This window comes from Dipodomys merriami, unplaced genomic scaffold, assembly GCF_024711535.1.
Source record: "Dipodomys merriami isolate MVZ:Mamm:240054 unplaced genomic scaffold, mDipMer1.0.p SCAF_1, whole genome shotgun sequence".
Taxonomy (NCBI): domain Eukaryota; kingdom Metazoa; phylum Chordata; class Mammalia; order Rodentia; family Heteromyidae; genus Dipodomys; species Dipodomys merriami.
Genome location: NW_027202270.1, coordinates 11,774,256 through 11,798,976, shown reverse-complemented (window position 1 = coordinate 11,798,976; position 24,721 = coordinate 11,774,256). Strand labels below are relative to the sequence as shown.

At 38.1% G+C, this 24,721-nt stretch overlaps 1 protein-coding gene across 6 annotated transcripts in view; it reads right to left on the bottom strand.

Annotated features, from left to right (window-relative positions):
• Nucleotides 1–24,721, bottom strand: part of Dock10 (dedicator of cytokinesis 10) — a 204,911-nt gene that overhangs the window by 82,664 nt on the left and 97,526 nt on the right. For all 6 annotated transcript variants that reach the window (XM_070015913.1, XM_070015915.1, XM_070015920.1 and 3 more), the window contains exons 8-14: nt 16,311–16,494; nt 14,426–14,511; nt 14,045–14,128; nt 13,748–13,903; nt 7,185–7,406; nt 6,861–6,983; nt 5,187–5,269 (exon numbers count right to left, since the gene is read on the bottom strand). In XM_070015913.1, the coding sequence (XP_069872014.1) occupies nt 5,187–5,269; nt 6,861–6,983; nt 7,185–7,406; nt 13,748–13,903; nt 14,045–14,128; nt 14,426–14,511; nt 16,311–16,494 (938 nt within the window). The remainder of the gene's footprint in view (nt 1–5,186; nt 5,270–6,860; nt 6,984–7,184; nt 7,407–13,747; nt 13,904–14,044; nt 14,129–14,425; nt 14,512–16,310; nt 16,495–24,721) is intronic.

Here is a 24,721-nt window from a genome sequence, read left to right as displayed (position 1 = left end):
GCTGCAATCAGAAACAGCATAAATAACTGGGATAGACAGATAGATAGATAGACAGATAGATAGACAGATAGTTTATCTCCTTTATCTTTTTCTTCTGTCTGTCTCTGCCTCTGTTTTTCTCTGTCTCTCTGGCGATCTCCAGATATAAAAATAAGCCTCAGATTAATTGCAAACCAAATGTTGGCCACAATGCCAAGCATCTGTGTTCTACAGTAGGTGGGATGAGTACATCTGGTATAAACATGCTTATAATCATTATTATTGATGTTCCTATTTTAATGACAGTTAGTTTGTAAGGACCAGAATTTTTAAGGGACACTTAAAATTATCCTGTGAAACACAAAGGCAGCTAGAAGATACAATTGGAAAGAAAGTAGTCAGAGAGTGAGCAGAATCAACAAGGTATTAAAGTAGATCAGGAAGCTATTGGATCTTGAACTTTTTTTATGGTTAGCTAATCTAAGGGACCTAGTATATCTTGTTTAGGACTGCACTCCTAATCCTTTTCTTCATTTGTCAGACAAGTTATGTAAGCTCAAGTTACATTTTTATATACAAATTGAGGATCTCTACCATTTCCTAACCAAAAACCAAACCACTAATACGGCATGAATATAGGATGAATTTGTGGTTTTGTTGGCTTTCTTAGTAATAATTACTTTAAGAGCTGTTAATATTGTCAGCCCCTCTAGAACCTTCATTTGTCTCCCTTATAGCTTATTTTATGACACAATTTCAAAGTAGGAGTGTTTATTCTCCTAATGTCTCAGGTTCTTTCAAGAATAGATCATTCTTTTTTTTTTCATTACCCCATGTATTTCTCCAAGTGGGCTATTCTTTATAGCCTTTGTAATATTTTTTACTTTTCTTACAGTATTTTTTATTTTTATTTTTTCCATAATGATAATCATCATTATCTTAATCTACAAAGCTTATGAATTCTATGAATTCCAACAATAAAACTATTTCTTACAAATTGGGTGATATGTATATTTCTTTCCTTTTGCTTAGTATCAGCTGGACCCTTACAGTGAAAATGTGCTTGCAACTGTACTACACTATGACAATATTGGAATATTTTACTTTGTCAAAAAATGGCTTGTCTCTACTTTCCACACAAAGTTTTCTAGTAAGATCTGATAATACTTAGCAATATGAAAATATTTGTCCTGTAAATTGTAGCTAGTTATCCTTTCTATCAATATTTATGAGAAGAAATAAAAACCATCTAATGTAAAAAATGTATAAATAATATTTTTTAAAATGTGAAATGGTCTAGCATTAGTTATCCTGTGTAGGAATGACAGACACGGAAAAAGACAAAAATGTTCGTTTTGTGTGTGTGTGTGTGTGTGTGTGTGTGTGTGTGTGTGTGTGTGTGTGTGTGTGTGTGTGTGTGTGTGTGTGTGTGTGTGTGTGTGTGTGTGTGTGTGTGTGTGTGTGTGTGTGTGCTGGCATTGGGGCTTAGCTTTTTAACTCAAAATTATTGCTTCTCTGACAGTTAAGGTACATGTCCATTTTCTGGTTAGTTGGAAATGGTAGTCTGATACATTCTCCTGCCTAGGCTGGATTCATTGTTATCCTCAGATCTCAGCTTCCTGAGAGTTAGGATTGGAGACATGAGCCATTGTGGTTGTGTCTGGCTATTCATGATATACTTTCTGCCAAATGATTTTTGAATTTGAAATAACACACTGTGAGGCAAATATTATCTTTTCCAATTTACAGATAGAAACCCTGTGACTTGGAGAAGGAATCTTGCCCAAGTAGTTCTTGTGTAAACTGTTTGTTGGGCTCTGGCAGTAGCTTCTTTTTTAAAAATTTTATTTTCTTGTAAAGATGCAGTACAGAGAGGTTACAGTTACATCAGTAAGGTAATGGGTATACTCCTTGTCAAGCTTTGCTACCCCTTCCTTTGTTTTTCTCCTACTATCCCTTCTCTTGCTACAGGGCTACCTGAGGGCAAACTAATTCCTGGAGACACTTGAGTATGTCTTGGGTTTACAGATGCTGAAAGTTCCACATTTCTCTTTCTTTATCTGCTAGTCCTCAATTTTAAATATGACCTTAAAACTATGACAAACATTGTCAACTTTAGTTTGAATATACTCATCATGAAGAACTGTGTGATCTCTTCTTCCTTTAAGAAATTCTTGTACCAATTCTTACACCAATGAAAACAATTGAGAAGGACAAGAGCAGTCGATGTTTAAGTACACTCTAAGTGTAAATTTGGTTCCTGCTGCAAAGGCTGTGTATCTGAGTGATTGAGCCATTGTTAGTGCCCACAGACCACAGCATTTCTATTATAGTCACTGAAATGGGAAAATTTGGTAGTGTTAATTTGAAACTTTAACAATCAATCTGATGACTTCATTTGGACCCACAGATCCAATCTGTACACATAGGTGAGAGTGTACATCTGTATAGGAAATCAGAATGCATTCCTCAGAATTTTTTTATTTTTATTTTTTGTGAACATACTGTACAGAGGGGTTACAATTACATAGGCAAGATAATGAGTACATTTCTTATCAAGCATTGCAGCCTCCTCCTTTGTTTACCCTCCCATCCCTTCCCAGCCTCCCGCCGTCCCCCCACCCAAATCTCCCCCCACCCCGCATCCTCAGAATTTTTTACACATCCGATTTTCAGTACTGGCATAATATCAATGCTTTTGTTAAATCAAATATGCATAATAAACAGCTTATGATTTTGATTTGGTATCTACAAACTCACACTGCATGTAGTCAGGGCCTTCTAACATAAGATCTCTTGCTAAGTTATTTTCTGAGATGTATGTCTCCAGATGTGGAATATTAAAAATAATAGATAATGCTGGGTGCTGGTGGCTCATGCCTGGAATCCTAGCTATTCAGAAGGTTGAGATCCGAGGATCATGGTTGGAAGCCAGCCTGGGCAGGAAAGTTTTCAAGACTCTTATCTCTGATTAACTGCAAAGCACCAGAAGAGGAACTATGGCACAAGTGGTAGAGCACCAACCTTGAGCAAAGCAATTCAAAGCAGTTCAATGATGGTGCTCAGGTCTTGAGTTCAAGCCCCAACACTGTCATGCATGCACAAGCATGTGTGTGCATGCGTGTGCACGCAAACGCATACACACACAGGTAAGACAAAGGTATGCAAAATGGAAATTTCTAAGAAACACACTCAGGTCCTGAGTTTAAGCCTCAGTACTGGTACATAAAAAATGGGAGTTTCCCTGGACTGGAAAGATTAACATCATGAAAATGGCAATACTTCCCAAAGCTATCTACAAATTCAATGCGATACCTATCAAAATTCCAACCTAATTCTTCAAGGAAATAGAAGAGGCAATCCAATAATTCATATGGAACAATAAAAGACCCCGAATAGCAAAAACGCTCCTCAATGGAAAGAACACTGCTGGTGGAATATCAATACCAAATTTCAAACTCTACTATAAAGCCATAGTAATCAAAACAGCTTGGTACTGGCATAAGAACAGACCTCAGGACCAATGGAATAGAATTGAAAACCTAGAAATGAACCTACAGACCTATAGCCAACTAATCTTCGATAAGGGAGCTAAAATAATAGAATGGAAGAAAGACAGCCTCTTCAGTAAATGGTGCTGGCAAAATTGGCTAACTACTTGTAGAAAACTAAAGCTAGATCCTTATATATCACCCTGCACCAGAATCAACTCCAAATGGATCAAAGACCTAGGAATCAAAGCAGACACTCTGAAAACATTACAGGATGGAATAGGAGAAACCCTAGGTCTCCTTGGCTCAGGCTGAAATTTTCTGAATAGAGACCCGGAAACACAACAAATAAAAGAAAGGTTGGACAAATGGGATTGCATGAAGTTGCAGAGCTTCTGCATGGCAAAGGACATAGCTAGCAAGATCAATAGAAAGCCCACAGATTGGGAGAAGTTCTTCACTAGCCATACAACGGACAAGGGTCTCATATCTAAAATATACTTGGAACTCAAAAAATTAAATCCCTCAACAACAAATCCTCAAAGAAACAACTGCCCAATCAATAAGTGGGCTAAAGACTTGAAGAGAAACTTCTCTGAAGAAGAAAGAAGGCCAATAGACACATGAAGAAATGCTCAACCTCCCTAGCCATAAAAGAAATGCAAATCAAAACAACATTGAGATACCACCTCACCCCAGTTAGAATGGCTATAATCAAGAACTCTAACAACAACAGATGCTGGAGGGGATGTGAACAGAAGGGAACCTTACTTCATTGTTGGTGGGAGTGTAAACTTGTTCAACCACTTTGGAAAGCAGTATGGAGGTTCCTCAAAAAACTTCACATAGAGCTCCCCTATGACCCAGCAATCCCACTTTTGGGCATTTACCCAAATGTTTACAAACAAGACCACACTAAAGCTACCAGCACAATTATGTTTATTGCAGCATTATTTACCATAACTAAGATATGGAACCAACCCAGATGCCCCACAGTAGATGAATGGATCAAGAAAATGTGGTATATATACACAATGTAATTCTATGCCTCCATCAGAAAGAATGACATTGCCCCATTTGTTAGGAAATGGAAAGACTTGGAAAAAATTATATTAAGTGAAGTAAGCCAAGCCCAAAGAAACATAGGTCCCATGGTTTCCCTTATTTGCAATATCTTGTAAATTTATGAGTCAAGCAGAAAAGGTCAGATAATGTGATGTTAGGAAAATGAACCCTTAGATATGTATTTAAATGTTTTTTTTTCTTTCATTCATTTGTTTCTAACTCATTTATAAGATTATTTCTTTGTTGCTTTGTATGTCCCCCACAGTATAATCCCGCTTTCACTATATTTGATGTCGGTATAATTTGTGGAGGAGATGAGGAAAACAAGTCGTTTAAGGAAACAGGTGGACCCGTTGCAACTATGAGAAGTACAAGTTGTCATGTCAAAAACGAACTTTACAACTTTGGTGCGGGGCGGGTGGGGGGATTGGGTGGGGGGTAGGGGGAGGCTGGGAAGGGATATGAAGGGTAAACAAAGGAGGAGGCTGCAATGGTTGATAAGAAATGTACTCATTATCTTGCCCATGTAATTGTAACCCCTCTGTACAGTATGTTCACAAAAAATAAAAATTAAAATAAAAAAAATGGGAGCTTCCAATGTAGACTGCAAATAATGTATTTCTATTCTGTTGGTTGTGGTAGATAACTTACCTCACCGCCCATGCAAATGGCATGCGGTATTTCCCCAACTTGCTACAGAAGTGTCTGTTGGATTTGAGTATCTTTTGTGCAAACTAAAGGAGAAAATTGAGATATTCTTTAGGAACAGACCTTTATTAACAATACATATGAAATACTATTTAATAATTTTCATATTATCTAGTATTGAAGCTGTAGATTTCTGTCAGATTCTATATGATATCTTTTGTCCTCAAACTATTGTAGATCATGATTATTTCTATTTAGTATGAAAATTCTAAATGTAAAATGTATCATGTTTTTGAATATCAACTGTTTTCTCCTTCTTCTTATTCTTCTTCCCTCCCTCCCTTCCTTCCTTCCTTCCTTCCTTCCTTCCTTCCTTCCTTCCTTCCTTCCTTCCTTCCTTCCTCCCTCCCTCCCTCCCTCCAGCCTTTCCATCCTTCAATCCTTCCTTCCTTCCTTCTCTCTTAAAAATCATAATATATTCAATAGACAACAGAAACAAATTTATAATCACAGTCAATACCATATCTTTGTTTTGATTGAATGAAGTCAGTAGGCTTATTCTCTAAAGAATGTTACGGGCCATACTGCCTCTGACACACTTTTCAACCCCATTGCTACAGTAGGAAAGTAGCCATGGTACAATCCATGGATGAACCAATCAGTATTCTTTTCAGTGTTGTATACTGAAACCAGGGCTCCATACAAATTGGGCTATAAATAAATGAATCTGACCTTGTTTTAATTAAACTTTATTTACAAAAGCAAATGGGTCCAGGTACCAGTGGCTCATGCCTGTAATCCTAGCTACTCAGGAGGCTAAGATCTGAGGATCACAGTTCAAAGCCATCTGGGGGAGGAAAAGTCGGTGAGACTCTTATCTCCAATAAACAAACCACTCAGAAAACTACAAGTGGCTCTGTGGCTCACATGGTAGAGGGCTAGCCTTGAGCTGAAGAGCTGAGGGACAGCACCTAGGCCCAGAGTTCAAGTACCACGACCAACAATAAAACAAGACAAACAAAACAAAAGCAGATGGATTTTGCATGAACAGGTAGTTTGCCAAATGTTGAAATAAGACACTCGGTAAAATCTGTTAAACTTTACCCTAGATTTTTATAATTTCCAAATTTAATTCTTAGGAGCTACTTTCTTAATGTATTACTTTTGCATGGAAAATAAATTAGTTTTATATTTATTCTGAAACATCAATAACACATAATTTCATCATTTAAAAGTACAGTAAGAGCAAGCGGACTTTACCTATAGTTCTGTCATTCAAGGTATTCTCTTTGTCTTTGTCTTTTTTTCTCCGTACCGAGGACTTAATTATCTGTCTTACTTTTTGATTTAGTTCATCATTTGCATTGCTGATGTGTTAACAATTGATCTTCACTTGTTTCATTCCAATTATTCCTAATTTTTCACCATACATTAACCCTTGGGATTAAAACTTTATCTGCATTTAACTTTTTTCCACCAATAGAGTCTCAGAGGTCAGAAACTGCTCAGTTAAAAAAATCACCCCACAAACCCAAAACACATATGTAAGAATTTCCCTGCTTATTTCACTAATAAGTAAATGTTAAAAATTATACATTTATCAAACTTGACAATTCAGCCTTGCATTTTATTTCTTGAAAGCAATTGATATTATTTATAAGAAAATACACACACTACCTTGTTGGAGTCTGGGTTTTTGATGTAAGGTTCAGCACCACTTGCAATGTTTCCCATCAAGACTTTTTCGATTTTGGCCACCAAAACAATTTCAGAATGTGGATCACTTACAGAAAATATAGCCTATGTATGAAAAAAAACAGGTATTACACATCTGAGAAAGCACACTGAAGACATTTACAAATGTGCCATTTTTCTTTTTATAAAAAAGACATGTATTAACATTTTTGCTTGGAAAAATTGCCCATCTTATATGATCTGCTGTTGGGACCAATCAGTGGAACAAGAATTTTCTGTTTCATCACAAGTAAACAAAAGTGCCACCTGCTTTGGAAACTTGAGCCATTCCTCTGGAAGTCCCTTGATGTGGGGTTCTTCTGATTGTCTTGGGGTGATGGTGTCGATGGTGCCATTTTCCAAAGCCATGGGAGGCCCCAAGAGCATCTGCCTGACCACTGTGTGGTTTAGATCCACGTGAAAATCAGCAGAAATCTTCCTACCATCTCTCAGGTCATAAAGTGCCACACTCACAAAAAATGGCTCAATCTAGACAAAAAACAATAGGCAGATGGGTTGGACAGACAGTTATATTCTATCCACAGTCTTTGTAGTATATTGTTTCACAAAGCACTGGAGGAACTACATGCAGAAAGCAAGCTCCCCTGTACTCAGTGAACAGGACCAAAACTCTTTCCTCCAGCAGATGCCTCACACCCCAGGGATGTATTTCATTTACTTCTTCACTATTTTTCTCATCAAAGTATTCTCATCCATGGATTGGCTTGCAAACCATTTTAGTTATTTCTTTGATGCTCTGAGAAAATGTGTCATCTCATTCTCCCCAGGCTCTGGGAAGTTTGGAATGGAATTCTAGAAGTTTCTAGACTGTGCTGAGAAATACTTCACTTGTCCAATAATTTCTGCATTTAAAATGATCATAACTTGATGGAATCTTAAGAGCTAACATTTGTTGAGCATTTACTTTATGCTTGTTCTATATTAAGTATTTTAATACATTATGCGAACAAGATACATCTGAAAGCATAGTGTTAACTAGCTGAGCATCAAGTTGTGTAGACAGGCAGAGAGGGTAGGAAGTTTCCTAAGAAGAGTTGATGTCCCATTTGAGTTTTTAAAAATATATACTTTTTCTTTATTTTCAAATAATTATGAAGTAGACTGAGTCAAGAGCACACTCAACACATCTCAACTCTGAACACTTCTGAAGGTAACCTTCATATGGTCATATGGTGTAGCTAGTTTTCTTAATTGTGAACCTATCATTTTCTCTTTGATAGTTGATCAGAGTTTGTGAAAATGTATTCTGAAATGACTCCCAATGTCTTGCTACTCATCCAACTCAGTGCAATTAGTCCATTGATAATGCCCACTAGAATCAACAACCACTACATTGGTTATTAATGAGATTACCCATTTCCATCATTTGGCTACATAGATTAGTTAATATTCCAGTGTAAAGATGATCATTCCACTTCTCCGTTAATTCATTCATTTAACCATTTACACAAAATAGGCACTCACTGCTAAATATAATTAATCCATTCTAGATTACATATGGAGAAGTACCAATTTCTTCTTATTTGTGATGCTCAAATTGTCCTAGATTTGAGGCATTCTTTCAAAGTAGCTCTTAAGTGTTTTTGGGAGGTCATCATTTTCTTTATCCAACAATATATTTGAAGTTCAATTTATGCTTCCCATGCACCAGACAGTTCTTTAGAAACCTCTGATTCATTTTAGTGAAGGTAACGTTTAGAAATCGAAAGCTTGATTTTGTGATCACTGTTACTGACACATTATTTTTTTCTGCAGTTTCTGATCTTACTTTCTTACTCTTTCACACAAACACACACACACACACACACACACAATACTAAAATATACTTTCAATTATCTCTTTCTCTCTATATATAATGTTTCCTAAAAATCAGTGAGTTCATGCTAAGAATTTCATTTCCAATCTAGACAATGAAAGATTTCTTCTAATCTCTCTGTTTTTCTTGTCAGAAAAGATGTCTTTTCACATGAGATATCTGGATTTCATTACCATGAATGTATTTACTTATTTGTTCAATTCATTTACCCATTGGTTCAACATGACCATTCTCTTTTAAACTACCTTCTCTGTCCTACTCTGTACACCTATTTGGACATGTCTCTAGACCCAAGCCTGTGTATGAATTCTTTCTTCTCACCATCCAGAGTTCTTGAATTTTTGCCCAGGTCCAGGACTTTTTGTGATTCCCCCTTAAACTCTTGTCCAGATTCCAGAAAGAAAGTAGAAGATGGGAAATAAAGAAAAAATGGGTAAAGTAATGAAGAAACACAGGAAATTATTATTTGAGTTTTAAAGAATTAAGGATTGAGTAGAGTTAATGAAAAAGGAACTTACTAAGATAAGAGACCTATGCAAAGAAAATAATATGAAAATACACAAGAAAAGAATACTAGAGCGAGATTACAGTAGAACAAAATCATGGTTAAGTTGAGAAATATTAAGGAAGTACAGTCAAGGGGTTTGAAATTCACTGCATGTGTGTTGGTTCACTGCAAAAAGGGTGAACATTGGCTCATGATGAAAGAAAATCCCTACATTTGTGACCATATGGACCTAAGTTGAGAATAATATCTATGGATACAAGGAATAAAGATACATGAGGAATTCTGAATGGGACGTCTAAGTCATCTGTAAAAATCCTACTGGCGGTAGATACATGAGTTTTTAGTCTAATCAATGAATTTGGGCTGTAGACCTCGACCTGGGGATTTTGTCTAAGTCATGGCATGAAGAGGGTCAGAATAGAAAATCCTAGGAGATACCAACACACAAAGGAGATATATAGCATCAGTGGGAAAGCACCTACTTAAGAAATTAGGAGAACTAATGCAGCAGTGATACTCACTAGACACTATGTTGAAAATGGACCATACAACTTGTGATGGAAGGGAAGTCAGGGGGGAAAACTGGGAGAAAACGAGGGAAGAGGTGACATGGTTCAGAAAGAAATGTACTCATTACCTGATCTATGGAACTGTAACCCCTCTGTATATCACCTTTACAATAAAAATAACAAAAAGGCATTGAGTAACATACTAAATTTTAAAAATAAACTAAGTAGAAAAGGGATTAAGAAGTAGAGAGATATTTATTATTGGTGAATTTAATTATATTTCGATTTTTGTAGCCTTGTAGATCAAACATAGCACCTCAGACACACTATGAGCTACATCCTCAACTCTGAAAAGAAGTTTCTAAAAATAAAAACTATTAAATGTTTTTAGAGTGTCACAGGAAAGAAGATTCATTATACACAATGGAATTCATTAGAAAGAAGCATATTGCATTATTTGAAAAGAAATGGAAGGATCTGGGGAAAGTCATAGTAAGAGAAGTAAGTCAGGCTCAGAGAGACAAGGGTTGCATATTTTCTTTCATATGTGGAAGCCAGAATTAATTTATAAATATATAAATAAACACTGGGGGGTATGCAATTGCACGCAAATGTATTAACATTTATTAACATTAATACATTTATTAACGTTAATAAATGTATTAACATTACAGTGGATTCCGGGGAGAACTCAAAACAGTAGAATTCTTTAGAAAGGCTTAATCATCGTTCAATAAAATAAACACCAGGAAATGGGAACTTGAAAGGAGTGGGGTGTGATCAAGGAGAGAGGGGAAGATGAATGAAGACCAAAAGGTGGGAATGCAGTCAAATATTGAATGTATATCCTACAAGATTAAGAACAGTGAGGGAAGGGACTGGTTGGGAGGGACAGGTGACAATGTTGAGAGCAGTGAAATTGATCAAGACAAATGACATTCATAAACTCCTTTGTACGACTACTTAAATAAAAATAGAAAATAGAAAAAACTGCTAAATACAGTGGAGATTAAGTTAAATTGAAATAAATGACACATATTAATTATGAGCTATATGTAAACACCTATAAGCCTATATATAAACATATACATAATTACATAGCTATGTAATTAACTAGAGACACTTTCATTTTATGTCATTTAATTCTGAGAGGATGCCAGTGTTCTGTCAGCAAGCAGGGTTATGAAAAAAGTCTTGCTCATACTATGGTTCATTGTTGCACAGGCTCACTCATGCTGAGGCTTTTATTAAATGCTTAAGGAATGACTTCTAACCTTTGAAATGTAGAAATAGGACTAGCTGATAACAGAGGTACATGTTCTATTCCTTAATGATATGAATACTTACCAGCTCTCTTACCATTAGAATTCCATATATAAAATACAATTCAAATATTATTCGTTTGGCAGTAGTGGTGTTTGGAATCAGAACCTTGGGCTTGCTAGGCAAGTACTCTACCAATCAGTCATTCCTCAACCTCTTACTTGTGCTAGTTATTTTTGAGCTAGAATCTCACTTCCTGCCCAGGCCTATGCACCGAAAACAATTCACTTATTTTAGGATTCCTTAGCTAGGATGACAGGCATGTGTTACTGTGCCCAATTCCTTCTATTGAGACAGAGTATGGCTTTTTTTTTTTTCTTTTTTTTTCCAGGGCTGAGGACTGAACCCAGGGCCTTGCGTGCACTGGGCGGGCGCCCTTCCGCTGGGCTAAACCCCCAGCCCCAGAGTATGGCTTTTCTGCCTAGATTGTCCTGGAACCATGATCCTCCCTTCTCAGCTTTTCATCAAGTTAGGATGACAGGGGCATACCATCACACACAGCTACAGGCTAGGAAAGGGTTGGCTGAAGTTTTCTGTCCAGTGTAACCTCAAACCTTGAGTCTCCTGTTCTAGACTGTCAAGAGCTAGGGTCATAGGCACGAGCCATTAATTATAGGCATGTGGTCAGGTAATAAATTATTTTTAGTATGGTCATTACAAAGTAAAAGTTTTATATTTTATCAGTTTACTTTAATAAAAACTCTGGTTTGTGGTAGCTTTTGTCAGCTAAGAGTTGAAAAATGAAAAAAAATGTTAAAAAGAACGTAACTCAGGAACTCAAAACACTTTGAAGGTCAAATAATAAAATCTTTAGTTTTGTTTTCCTGAATTGTTGTATTTTGATTTTCCTTTCTGTTTAGTGAATGGTAATGCATTACCTATTTGATAACCCAGCTGAAATTAAAGCTCATACCGTGATTCATTTATTTCCCCCAATCCATCTTTTCAATTTAAATGTCAACTCTTACTTTTTGAATTGTTACCTTTTCAATATGGATTTACTTAACAAAGCTTTTTCAAAAGCTAACAAATAAAACCCTCGTTTCCTAGGTTTAGAATTCTGCATTCTTAAAAATTCAAGAACAAAAATCAAAACGTAGCTTTATCATGAGGCAATTTTATTAGTATGGATTTTTTAAATGAATTCATATTTTCAAGGAAGTATTTTAAATGTAAGTCCATCAACTTGAATGTATTCCTCAATGTGAGGACTAAAATTTACATGCTGTCAAGGGCTATTTCTTATCATGGAATAGTTTTTTCAGGTCTTTAGATGCTCATTTATTAAACATAGTGGTTGGGTCTTCAGTAACTTGGAAAAAAATTCAACTACTTTAAACATGCTCAGTAAATTAAGAGCAAGGAGCTAAAAATGTCACTGAATAAATGTGTAAAGGTTTAAAAACAGTACTATGAAATGATAAATGTCTATTAAAGTGAAACTCACAAATTTCTGTAATATTTTTTGTAGGTACAATGGAATTATTTTAAATGCATTGTAAAATAAATGAAAAACAACACAAACACTCCAACTTAACAGGTATAATGAACAGGTATGATGAACATACCTGGATGAACAGCTATGTAAAAGGACAATAACCCTTTGTTTTCTGAACCTGTTTTTGATAGGTGAGACCTACTCAAATACAAAAAGTCAGCTTCTGACAGGACTGTATACTTTAAGACACTCTGATTTACTGATTTTTTAAAATTATCTTTAAGTGGTTGAACAAAGGGGTTTTAATTCAACAGATCAGTTTGTGAGTACAAAACATCTTGATCAGCTGGGTGCTGGTGGCTCATACCTGTAATCCTACTCCTGAGGCTGAGATCTGAGGATGGCGGTTCAAAGCCAGCCTGGGCAGGAAAGTCTGTGGACTCTTATCTCCAATGAACCACCAGAAAATCGGAAGTGGTGCTGTGGCTCAAGTGGTAGAGTACCTGCCTTGAATTGAAGAGCTCAGGGACAGTGGCCAGGCCCAGAGTTCAAGCCCCACAACCGACTTTCATCTCCAATTAATCACTAAGAAAAACTAAACATAGAGCTGTAGTTCAAGTGTAAGAGTGTTAACTTGAGAAAAAAAAAAAAGCTCAGGGACAGTGCCAGGCCCTGAGTTCAGGCCCCAGGGCTGGCATGAAATAAAAAAAGCCATTTTGAGTACTGAGTTAATTGTGCTAATGTCATGAAGAGAATTTAGAACACTGTCTTTTAATGAGACTTTTCTGGTTGCATGTGGACAGACTTAGTTCAGAACCTGTGGCCTTTGCAATGTGGAAAAATGCAGTTAAGTACATTTCATGGTGCATTTGGAATGAGTAGGAACAGCATAGGTCATTTTGTTTTGTTTTCTTGTCTTGGGGCTTGAACTCGTGGCCTTTGCACCATTCCCTGAGCTTCTGTGCGCAAGGTTGGCACTCTACCACTAGCCCCACAGCTCTACTTCTGGCCTTTTGTGGTTAATTGGGAGAAAAAAGTCTCACAGACTTTCCTGCTTGGGCTAGCTTTAAACCGTGATCCACAGATCTCAGTCTCCTGAATAGCTGGGGTTACAGGTAGGAATAAGCCACAGGTGCCAGGCTTGTAGAAAAGGTTTGGAAGGCGATGGTGTGATTGGGGGCTGTATGTGGGGGTGTCATCAAATGAAAACTCACGTTTGTTATGGGATCACTTTCATTCTCCGTAACACATCCCTGAAGATTAAAGTTGAGAGCTTTACAAATGATCATAATTCTCTTGGCTGCTTTCTCTTCAAAGGGTTTGATCACAAACTCAGGTTCCAAAACATCCTTTTTCTGAAGTTTCAGGGTCTAAAAAAAAAACAACCCAAAAACCAAGTGTGTGAAAGTTTTAGTCATCAAAACTCTCGTGATGAAAAAGAAATTCCACATAGGAAACCTTGGTTGTAAGGGGTCTAGTTTTATATCTGCTCAGAAGGAATTCTGACTTACATCTATATCTGGGTCTAGCAGGAACAGATTCAGCCTCTCCATGTTTCGCGTTGTCTTAACACTGTCTTCTGTCTCTGTGAGGTACTGCAGAGAAAGCCAGGTTAATCTCAATCTGTAGCCCAGCCCTGTCCACACCACCAAGAAGCAGCTCCTCAGTGCTCCTACCATTTAAAGCTTATCAATTAACACCTGGTAAATGTTGGAAATCTATGCTCCAACTTCCCAATGCCTTGTGCTCATTAAGTGAAATGCCTAGGTTAATGGAAATTTCTGAAGGACTCTAGTCTACTTCTGAAAAGAAAGCATTCCATCTTCGCTCTGAAAGTTGGTAAGTAATAAGTAGCTCCGATTTATTTGCAAATAGAATGTCAACTTTATTACTTTGGCAAAGTCTGGGTGTAGGCTGTTCTCTGAAGAATCCGTCTCCTCCAGCGTACATTCACAAGTCACAGAATTATGCAGTGGATCTTGAAAAGACAGATCAAGACAGATAATTAAGTTCTGTTCTGTTCTGTGGTATTGGGGTCTGAACTCAGTGCCTCATGCTCGCTAGTCAAGCACTGTCTACTTGAGCCAGTAATTTTGCTTGGTTTTCCGAAGTCTGATTTTTCCCTGGGGTAGCCTCAGATTGCTCTTCTCCCACCTATGGCTCCTGCACAGCTGAGATTACAGATCCTGGCTTACTGGTTGAGACCAGTGTCTCCCTAATGTTTTCTTTCCAGGCTGGCCTCAAACTATGATCCTCCTGATCTCTACCTCCCAAGTAGGTGGGATTATTATAAGCATGCTTCACTCTGCCCAGATTTGTTCAGAGACTTTTCTAGCCTCCGGTAATCTCAAATAGGTTAGACTCAAGAGCTCAGAGGGATGTTGAGCCTACACCTTTTTGTTCTCTCTCCTACGTAAAAAAGACCTCCTGGCAAGCATCTGATCTTTACAATGATACCATCGCATGGTGACAAGAGCGTTGAATCTTTACCATACATACACGTAGGGTTGACTCACTTCAGTCATAGGCAGTAGAGTTTTCATGAATATATAAATATTTGTGATAACCCTTATGATGTCTGTTTAAAACCTATTTTCTAGCTTCATTTACTAAAATTCTGCAGGACCTTTCAAACATGCATACGCTAGATGATTAACACTAAGTACATAATACATGAATGCAAAATATCGATGATAACAAATAGTACTCGTATTAGAATCTACAACAGTTTTCTCCTTTGTCGTCCTACTTTATAGCACACAGTCCTTAGAGGACTACAGCTTCAACAGACTTTGGTTCCTAATGTACCACAGTGCCATGGAGTGCTATGCACAAGGTCTAGAGCTGCTTTTCCCTTGGCAGTGGTGACTGACTTCCGCCGCCAGAGAACTTGGCCTTCACCGAGCTGTGAGTTGGGGTGAAGCCCTGTCACCCTTCCTTTCCTCTTTCTTATCCCATTTTCTTTGCTGGCATGAACTAGAATCTTAGGAGGCCACTAGGTAGAAAAAAAATCTTTCTAAAAGTAATCTTAAGAAAATCTCTACACATATTACACACACTTCACAAAGAAGTGCATCTTAGGATGGCCCCAAAGTACAAAGGCAAGATGCCTTTCTAAGATGAAGCACTGCATATTGTCCTTAATAGAGTCTATGATCCATTAGTTAAATGTAGTGATTCAGGGGGAGGAACGAGGACCAGGGGTAGGGGATAGATGGGTGAAGAGAAGAAAGGTGGGAGAATGCAGTCAAAATAGCCCTGTATGTGAAACTGGGGCTGTGACAATTGAGGGGATGGGTGGGATTGAGAGAGAGGGGGAAGACCGATAAAAAAGGTTGATCAAGAGGCATTGTATTCATAACCTGACATATCGAACTGAAACCCCTTTATACAACTACTTAAAGATAATTTCTTTAAAGGTTGAAGAATTAAAACAGTATCACTATGTTTAAAAATTAAAATGAAATAAGTCAAATTAGGACAAAGATAAAAGAAATGTAATTAAAAAGCAAGAGCCCAAACACTCTCCCTGCAAGATAACTTACTTCCCATCAGATGTGGCTACATTTATAACAAACTCATATCACTGTCATTCAACCCACTGTTATACCGAAGTCCACTCATCCGCCACTACTCTCTAAAGGTAATGTTTAGGGTGTTTCCTTGAGTCAACAGCTCAAGGACGTATGATGAGCCGGACATATCAGTGAGCAGCTTAACTGACCCCAAAGCGCAGGCCACACATGGCCAAGCCCAGATGGCTCCTGGAACTCTCACCCAGCCCCAGGTCGGCGAGCTCTGTGCTCCTTCTCCCCTGCATTGGGCCCTCAGGACTGATCTGCAGGATGCGGTTCAGGGTGTGGATCCACTCGTCCATATCCGACTCCGTCTCAGCTGCCAGCACAAAGTAAGTTAGGTCGTGCATCTTCAGTTCAAAGGCGTACTTCCTTAGTCTGTTGTTCTGTGGTATAGAAAAAAGAAAGGGAGACAAAACAGGAAACCTTAGAGCACAAGAGACATTTTAGGTGGGATTGGGACTGACGTATTTCACACAAGTAGGCAACATAAAGGATAAAGGAGACTTTCCAGAACAGGACAACACTTTATGGGAGTGGGACTCATTTTGCTTGGTTTCTTTCAACACTGTTTGTCCTAAGAAATACTGTGTGCTGGCATTTTGTTGATGGCATGGGTGCGTTGGCTTACAAAGTCCTTCTCCAGGCACAAATGTGTGAGTATTCCAACCTTCTTCAAGTTGTGCCTTGGTCTTCTCGCCTAGTGTTCAGCCTGTGGTTCTCTGCAGTCCGGCTTCTAAGGCCTTTTGCTCCAGAGGAAGCACCTGTTCCGGTCCCTACCAGGGTCTTTGCTGCTTTAGTATTCAAGCGACATTTCCTCTCTGTGTCTTCCTTGGCCTTTCAGCAGAATTAATATGGGGGAGGCATCTCTTCCTCCTTGAAACTCTTATTTCCCTAATCTGCATATCACACTCTATTCTGGTGTGTTCCCCCTCCCCCATGAATTGATTTCCACTACTTTTCAGTTTCCATTGCTGGCTCTTCCTTCACTTGATCACTTCTAACAATAATCCTGGCTCTACCTGAGGCTCTTTTCTTATTTTGTCCTGTGGCTCACAGGGCACCAAGGTGCAATAATATCCCAACACCAGCTGTAGCTCTGGATTCTCCATCAACCTTCAGACTCTTCTCCTTCTCCTGTGACTTCTCTTCCTTGCCTTTGTCAACCAACCCAAGAGGTCTTGCTCTAGTTCCTTGTCATCTTTCTTGCTGCCTGTCCTAAAATGGGTGCCCTTCATTCTATGCATATTCGCCCAAACTTAGAGACCACAGGGTTTATCCCTCTTGTGGTTATTCACTTGTATTCACACTTCAAACCTCACCTGAAAAAAAAATCTATGTTAATCCCCAGCCTAGGACATGAGGACAAAGGTTCTTGTCCTCAGAACATGGCATCTAATATGCAATTATAGGCCATTCATTTTTCTTTGCTTGCTTTGACAAATACACCTCTCCTTCAAATCTCTGTCCATGAGGCTTGGGCCAGTTTTGTTCACTATTGGATCTCCTAAGATAGCTAATATACAGAAGGCTTAACAACAAGGTTGAAAATAGTCATATTTTTATGAGTGTAACAGAATATGTTCTTATTCTAGCAGGGAAATAGTGGGTAAATACAAGTTTGAAAGCATGGTCAAGCAGATAAATGAAAAACAGAAATTCTTGGCCCTGTGTTGGATCAACATGGACCAATGGCATAAGCAGATACTTTAGGTTTGTGTTCATAGCAGGGCTCTCCCATAGGTGAATATCTAAGTTGAAATCTGTAAAAAGGAGTAGACAGTAGAACATTAGAAGAAGGGGAAGATATGGACCAACTGTAGTTGTATTCATGGCAAAGAGGGAAAAGAAGAAGAAAAAGAAATTGAGGCAGAATGAACAATTAGTCAGTGGAAAAGTTGATTATGGCTATCATGGTGGAACTTCACAATTCAAACATCACTCTGTAGAGTCTTCCAAGAATTCTCTAGTATAAGACATTTCTTTGCTCTGTAATGAGTCATTCACGGAATGAAGTTCACAAGTATCATATGGGCAGATGATGTTTATCCCCAATGCTTACTGCAGTGATAGTACTCCCATAGAAGAGGGTCTGTCACCCATAAAAGAGGGGCCTGTCAAATTAGTGATTTGTAGTAGGCAGCTACATTTAATTTCTCCCCTTGCAGAATAAGGGAGACAGACATTAACCAGTAAATCCTACAAATACAAATTGGAAAATAAGGTAAATTGTATATGCATGTTTAGATGAGAACACTGGCCTCTGTGAGCATAGGAAAGAATGATTTGGACAAAGCTAAGGGGAAAGTCAAGAGTTGTACTTTGAACAGATCATTTCTGCTTCAGTGGGAATAGGGGTAAGGAGAAACCTAAAAGGCAGTAGCCTGACACTCATTGTGCAAAGAGAACATCTAGGCAGTTAGTTTTAGAAGGTAAATCTTAGGTGCCCACCTCTCTCCAGGAAGATTCTGATGAGGGTAGTCTATAAAATTGCCTGTGACATTTACTGATAGGCCAAGTCTAAGGGATTTCTATTAAGGTGCTATTTCCTTCACAAAACAATAGGAATGGAAGTAGACACTCAAGAAAACAACCAGAAATGGACCAATGATGAGGGTATTGCCAAATATCTGAATGTAAGCGAATCATTAGTGTTGTCTTGGAAATAAACATGAAAGACTATATTTGACTAATTTGAGGTTGTAAATGCGTGAAGCAGCAGTTGGAAAGATCCACAATTTGTTTCCAATAGGCCAAAGTTAAAAATGGGTCGAGGTAACCTGCCTTCAAAGGCAGATGCCAAGTAGAAATGAAACACTCCAGTATGTAAATAAAAACTGATTTTCTAAATTGCATTGTGTACCTCAAATGATTTAAACATTGTCCCCAACTTTGATAGCATTATTAAAATACTCCTAAAAACCCGAGCAAAGTATAACAAGTTTTTGTTTCTCAAAAGAGGGCATTTAGAGATGAAATAGATATCTGACTTGCAATTTCTCCAAGCTGAAGTATTTTCCATTTCTTTGAGAGAAATTGAACCACTTGCAGCATTGAGAAGCTTATGCTGGTAATGATTAGGATGCGTGAGGGCTTTTCTATCTCAATCTTGGTAATCTCAAAGATAATAGCATACAGACAACAAAAAAGGAAAGACAAAAATAGAAAACCAAGACGACGTTCTAATAATCTTCAAGTGCAGGTGTTGTCACAGGAATGGTAAGCAAGAAGTAATCATAACCTGATTCCCACATTTCTTCTGTTCCATTAAAAGTGAGTTCTTTGACGACCTCACAACCACTCTGCTCCGTGAAGCTCACCAAGGTCATCTCTGTGATTTCCAAGGTCATCTCTGTGGTTTCATCAATAACAGAAAATTGAAAATGTTTTATTGTCTTATAAAGCATTTAATGCATTATGGCAAACAGGTCTGCTTCCACAATGTTCTGCTCATCTGGAAACATCTCAAATTATACACAATCTAAGAAAACCACTAAGCCAGGAGACTGAACACTGAAGAGGGAAGCTACCAGACAAAATATTCCATTAGGCCTATGATGCTCCTAGCATCATTTACATTTTTTGCAGGAATAAAAGAAGACCTATAAAAGGAAATATACGATATTGAATTCAGGTTATTGGTATTGATGTCCTCCATGCCACTTGTCCCACTATCTGAGGGCCTATGTGTTCTCCCATGCAACAAAACAGATCAGATATGCCAGTCACACAGCACTGAAAGAAATCCAAGCAAAGTTCTTCCCATGGTTAAGTTTCCATTTTAACTCAATAGAGGGCCAGCAAGCAAATTATCTTCAATATAACCTATCTGAACGATATGTGTGTAATACAATAATATAATTAATGCAATATAAATATACTATAATAAATATGGCATCATCTAGTGGTAAACATAATTTTATTCTGGCATTGTTTATCAGGACTTACTCTTTGAGATATGCCATTCATGTCTTATTTGCACACACCACTTTTTTCCTTTTTTGCCTGGGTTACCTTCCCATAGGCTGGGAACTCTTTTAAGACAGGAGTCAAACTATTTTCTAAAAGTCTAACTATTTCCACAATTCTGGCATGTACTAGCTTTCTTAACTGTATTTGTTCACACGAATGCAATATCTAATAGTCATTGCTTAAAGCCATACACACAGTGGCGTGTATGCCCACACAGCTTATGTAAGATAAATGTACATTTATCTGGGCATGCTCACTTTGTGATAAAGGCCACATCTCTGCAGGCATCTTTCTATGCTCTCAGACATTTCTCTATCTCAGATCTAATGTTGCTATTTATTAGCTTTGTGACTTAATACAATCATGTTATCTCTCTGAATTTTATTTTAATAAACATGGAGAATAGTAATATAAATTGTACCAACTGCCATCAGATAACTCATGAGATGAAGAACACTACAGGTATCATTCTAAGTGTTAAGGAGCCAGAACACTATAGTTATGGTTTCTAGATGTGTTTTCTTTCAAGATCTCACTGCTCCTCCCTTAGGGTGACTATCTTTAGGAATGAACGAACAATGCAAGGTGATCCTGCATCTCAACCTGGGCCCAGTTACTTCCTGACCTCCATGTTTAGCTTTTGGTTAGACCCATGAGGTCATTTTCTTGGACTCCAGGGTGGCAGATTCAGAACCTAGTAATATCACCCATTATCATTGTTGAGGAAGGGATCATTCATGGATTTTTGGGCCATTCATTCTCTTCTACAGGACTAGGATTTGATATGTAAGCATGGATGGGTGAGAAAGAAATGGATAAATGGGAGACTAAAGAATGAATAAATAAAAACTCTGAAGGAATGAGATGAGCTAACAGAGCTGTAAATATTCCTTAGTCTCAGGGCAAAAATGGAAGCAGCAAAACTAAGAGTAGTCTCTTCCAGATGAAGCTGGCCTAAGGCATTTTGATGATATTAAAAAAGTAGAAAGCTGAAATTAATGTTTTTGCTTTGTTTATTAATTGATGATTGAAGCTAACCAGAAAATCATTTAACGTCTCTGAGAAAGTGAAGTTGGGGTTTCTCTCTGCTTCAAGGTCTCCCTTGTAATGTATAGCTAAGAATTAAAAGAATTGTTCTTGGGAAAATATAGTATTATAGACTGAGTCTGAATGAGGCAAACTAAAATGGTATATTCACTAAAGACTGCTATGAACTTGAGCTCCCTAAGAATGTCCAGTGCTAGGTAACACTTTTTGAGGAAGAAAGCTTTGTTCCTCCTTTTTTGGGGGGAGGGGAGGGTTAATTCAAGGGAAACTGGCAATGATTCTGGACTAAAGAGATCTGACTCATTCTAGTTATTCTTTTGTTCTGTGCTTTTGTGTGCCTGTGATTCATCTCTACTCACACTGTGTGCCTAAGAGTGTACTAGTGCCATGGTTAAGCCTTCCACTATCTTGCTTGAAACCTTCCCAGCTGTAAACATTTGTAAGCCAAAAAGAGCTGTAATGTAAAAACCGGAGCCCACACACAAAGTGATGACACATCAACCTCTGTCTCCCCAGAGTCATCGGAGGTTCCCAATGATGTCCTTATGTTATTGGTAAACATGAACATACATGTAGAGCCATACAGAGGAAACCTTTAAAGGCAAATATATAAAATCCATCTTGTTTGTGATCTTGTATACCATACAAGACCATACAAGATCTTGGCAAATCCTATAGACCCAGCTTTGTTGTGTAACCTGGCAGCCTGACCCTTAAGAGCTCACTGTCTTATGCTCCTAGAACATTCCATGGATTCTGCCGTTCGTATCACTATTATTGCTCTTGTGAGACTGAGCAAAAGTGAGCATGTAGCCATTATGACCCTGTCCGATTGTGAGTTGGTGGGGAATTGAATGCCTTGTGCAAAAGCAGTATTTCTAGCATATCACAGGTCCTAAACAAACCTGTTGAATGGATGACTTAATTAATGAACAGATAAGGAAATTGACTAACCAGCATACTCAGGTAGAAATTTCAGGAAGGTAAATCAATATTTACGAAGAGGCTTTCCCACATTGGAATGTGTTTCCTCCAAAGTTGTAAACTTTGTGAGTGATGCAACCATTAAGAAAGAAAGGTGGAAGACTTTCTGTCTCCCAGATATTTTGGCAATATTTTCACATTTACTTTGGCTTTATGGATGAGACATCCGAGATCAGTGTCTTGGGGTAGTTAGTGGTCAAACTATGACTTGCTCATTGACTGGCTTGTGTTTCCTCCAACAAGAGGCTTCCTAACACAGGGATTGCAACACAGTCTAGGTAAGATATGAGGGAGAAGAGATACCTGGAGTGGAAAGGGAGACGAAAGCCCTAAGCTGTGGGTCCAACACTGTGTTCTATGACCCTTTGAGGTGGAGAGACATTACGTACAATAAACTGCACTTCTGAAACTTACTATATAACAAAAGAATACAATGTCACTTTTGCTTTTTAAAAAAAGTCAACTTGAGAGCTTGTTTGGAGGTTCTATCAGAGGAGCGTAGCTACTCGTATACCCTTGACCAAAGACCAGTACTCCTCTATCGGGGATGGTCATCCTCTTTGACCAGTCCTACAACAGACAAGGGTCTCATATCTAAAATATACCTGGAACTCAAAAAATTAAATCCCCCAACAACAAATCTTCAAAGAAACAACTGCCCAATAAATAAGTGGGCTAAAGACTTAAAGAGAAACTTCTCTGAAGAGGAAAAAAGGATGGCCAATAGACACATGAAGAAATGCTCAACCTGCCTATCCATAAAAGAAATGCAAATCAAAACAACACTGAGATACCACCTCACCCCAGTTAGAATAGCTATAATCAAGAACTCTGATAACAACAGATGCTGGAGGGAATGTGGACAGAAGGGAACCCTACTGCATTGTTGGTGGGAGTGTAAACTTGTTCAACCACTTTGGAAAGCAGTATGGAGGTTCCTCAAAAGACTTCACATAGAGCTCCCCTATGACCCAGCAATCCTACTTTTGGGCATTTACCCAAATGATCACAAACAAGACCATACTAAAGCTACCAGCACAACTATATTTATTGCAGCATTATTTACCATAGCTAAGATATGGAATCAACCCAGATGCCCCTCAGTAGATGAATGGATCAAGAAAATGTGGTATATATACACAATGGAATTCTATGCCTCCATCAGAAAGAATGACACTGCCCCATTCATTAGGAAATGGAAAGACTTGGAAAAAATTATATTAAGTGAAGTAAGCCAGGCCCAAAGAAACATAGGTCCCATGGTTTCCCTTATTGGCAAGAACTAGTATATGTCTGAGACAAGCAGAAACTGTCAGGTAAGTTGATGTTAAATGAACCCCAAGTTAAGGACTCAAATGTTTTTTCTTTCTTGCCATTGTGTCTAACATATTTATAAGATATTTCTTTGTTGCTTTGTGTGTCCCTCCCCCACAGTATAACCCATGCTTTCACTGTATTTGATGTTGGTATAATTTGTGGAGTGGAAGAGAAAAAACAAATTGTTTAACTAGGGATACAGGTGGACCCATTGCACCAATGAGATATACAAGATGTTATATCAAAAATGAACTTTACATCTTTGGTGCGGGGGGTGGGGGGTGGGGGTAAGATGGGAAGGGATGGGAAGGGGAAACAAAGGAGGAAGCAACAATGCTTAATAAGAAATGCACTCATTACCTTGCCCATGTAATTGTAATCCCTCTGTATGGTATTTTCACAATAAAAAAAATAAGTAAAAAAAAATAAAAAAAGTCAACTTGCTCACCAGAGCAAACTTTTTAAGTATAGTTGGGAAAGAAAATACTTTCAATTTTTCAACTTACTGTCTACAATGCAGTTATTGATCTCAGAACTACTGCCAAAGACTTACATCATATTTCTTTGTGATCAACAATAGACAACTATCTTAACTCTCCACTAAGATCCTTATTGCCCTTTCCATATAGAGAGCTAGAGTCTGCATTAAAAAGCAATTAGCTTTTGCTTCTAGCAGAGTACTCAGCAACACATAATTAATTCTTCCCTTTTAAAGTTCAGCCTTATTACTTTCTGGAAGGCATTCCAGATTTTAACAGATGAACTGTCCAGAAATAGGACAGAACTAAGAGAACGGAGAGAAATCAGTTTTGCATCCACATATCTAAGGGCCCCTCAATAATAAGTTCAAGACCTGTTGCAACAATGAGAAGTACAAAATGTCATGTCAAAACCAGCTTTACAATGTCGGTGTGTGTGGGGGGGAGGGGGGTATAATTGGGTGGGGGGAGGGGGGAGGCTGGGAAGGGAGGTGAAGGGTAAACAAAGGAGGAGGCGGCAATGCTTGGTAAGAAATGTATGCATTATCCTGCCCATGTAATTGTAGCCCCTCTGTACAGTATGTTCTCAAATAAAATAAAATAAAATTAAAAAAAAAAGTTCAAGATATAAACTCAGCTGTGACATAACAAACTATGTAGTACAGGGCTCGCTGATCATAGAAAATACAGACAGTTCTTGGGGCTGGAAACAAAATCCTTATCCTCAAGGAGCCAGAGTCTGGTGAAATTTGATGAGAGATTGCTATTTGCTTCAGTATTTACACAATAAGAAATAATGAGGGATAGCAGGGCA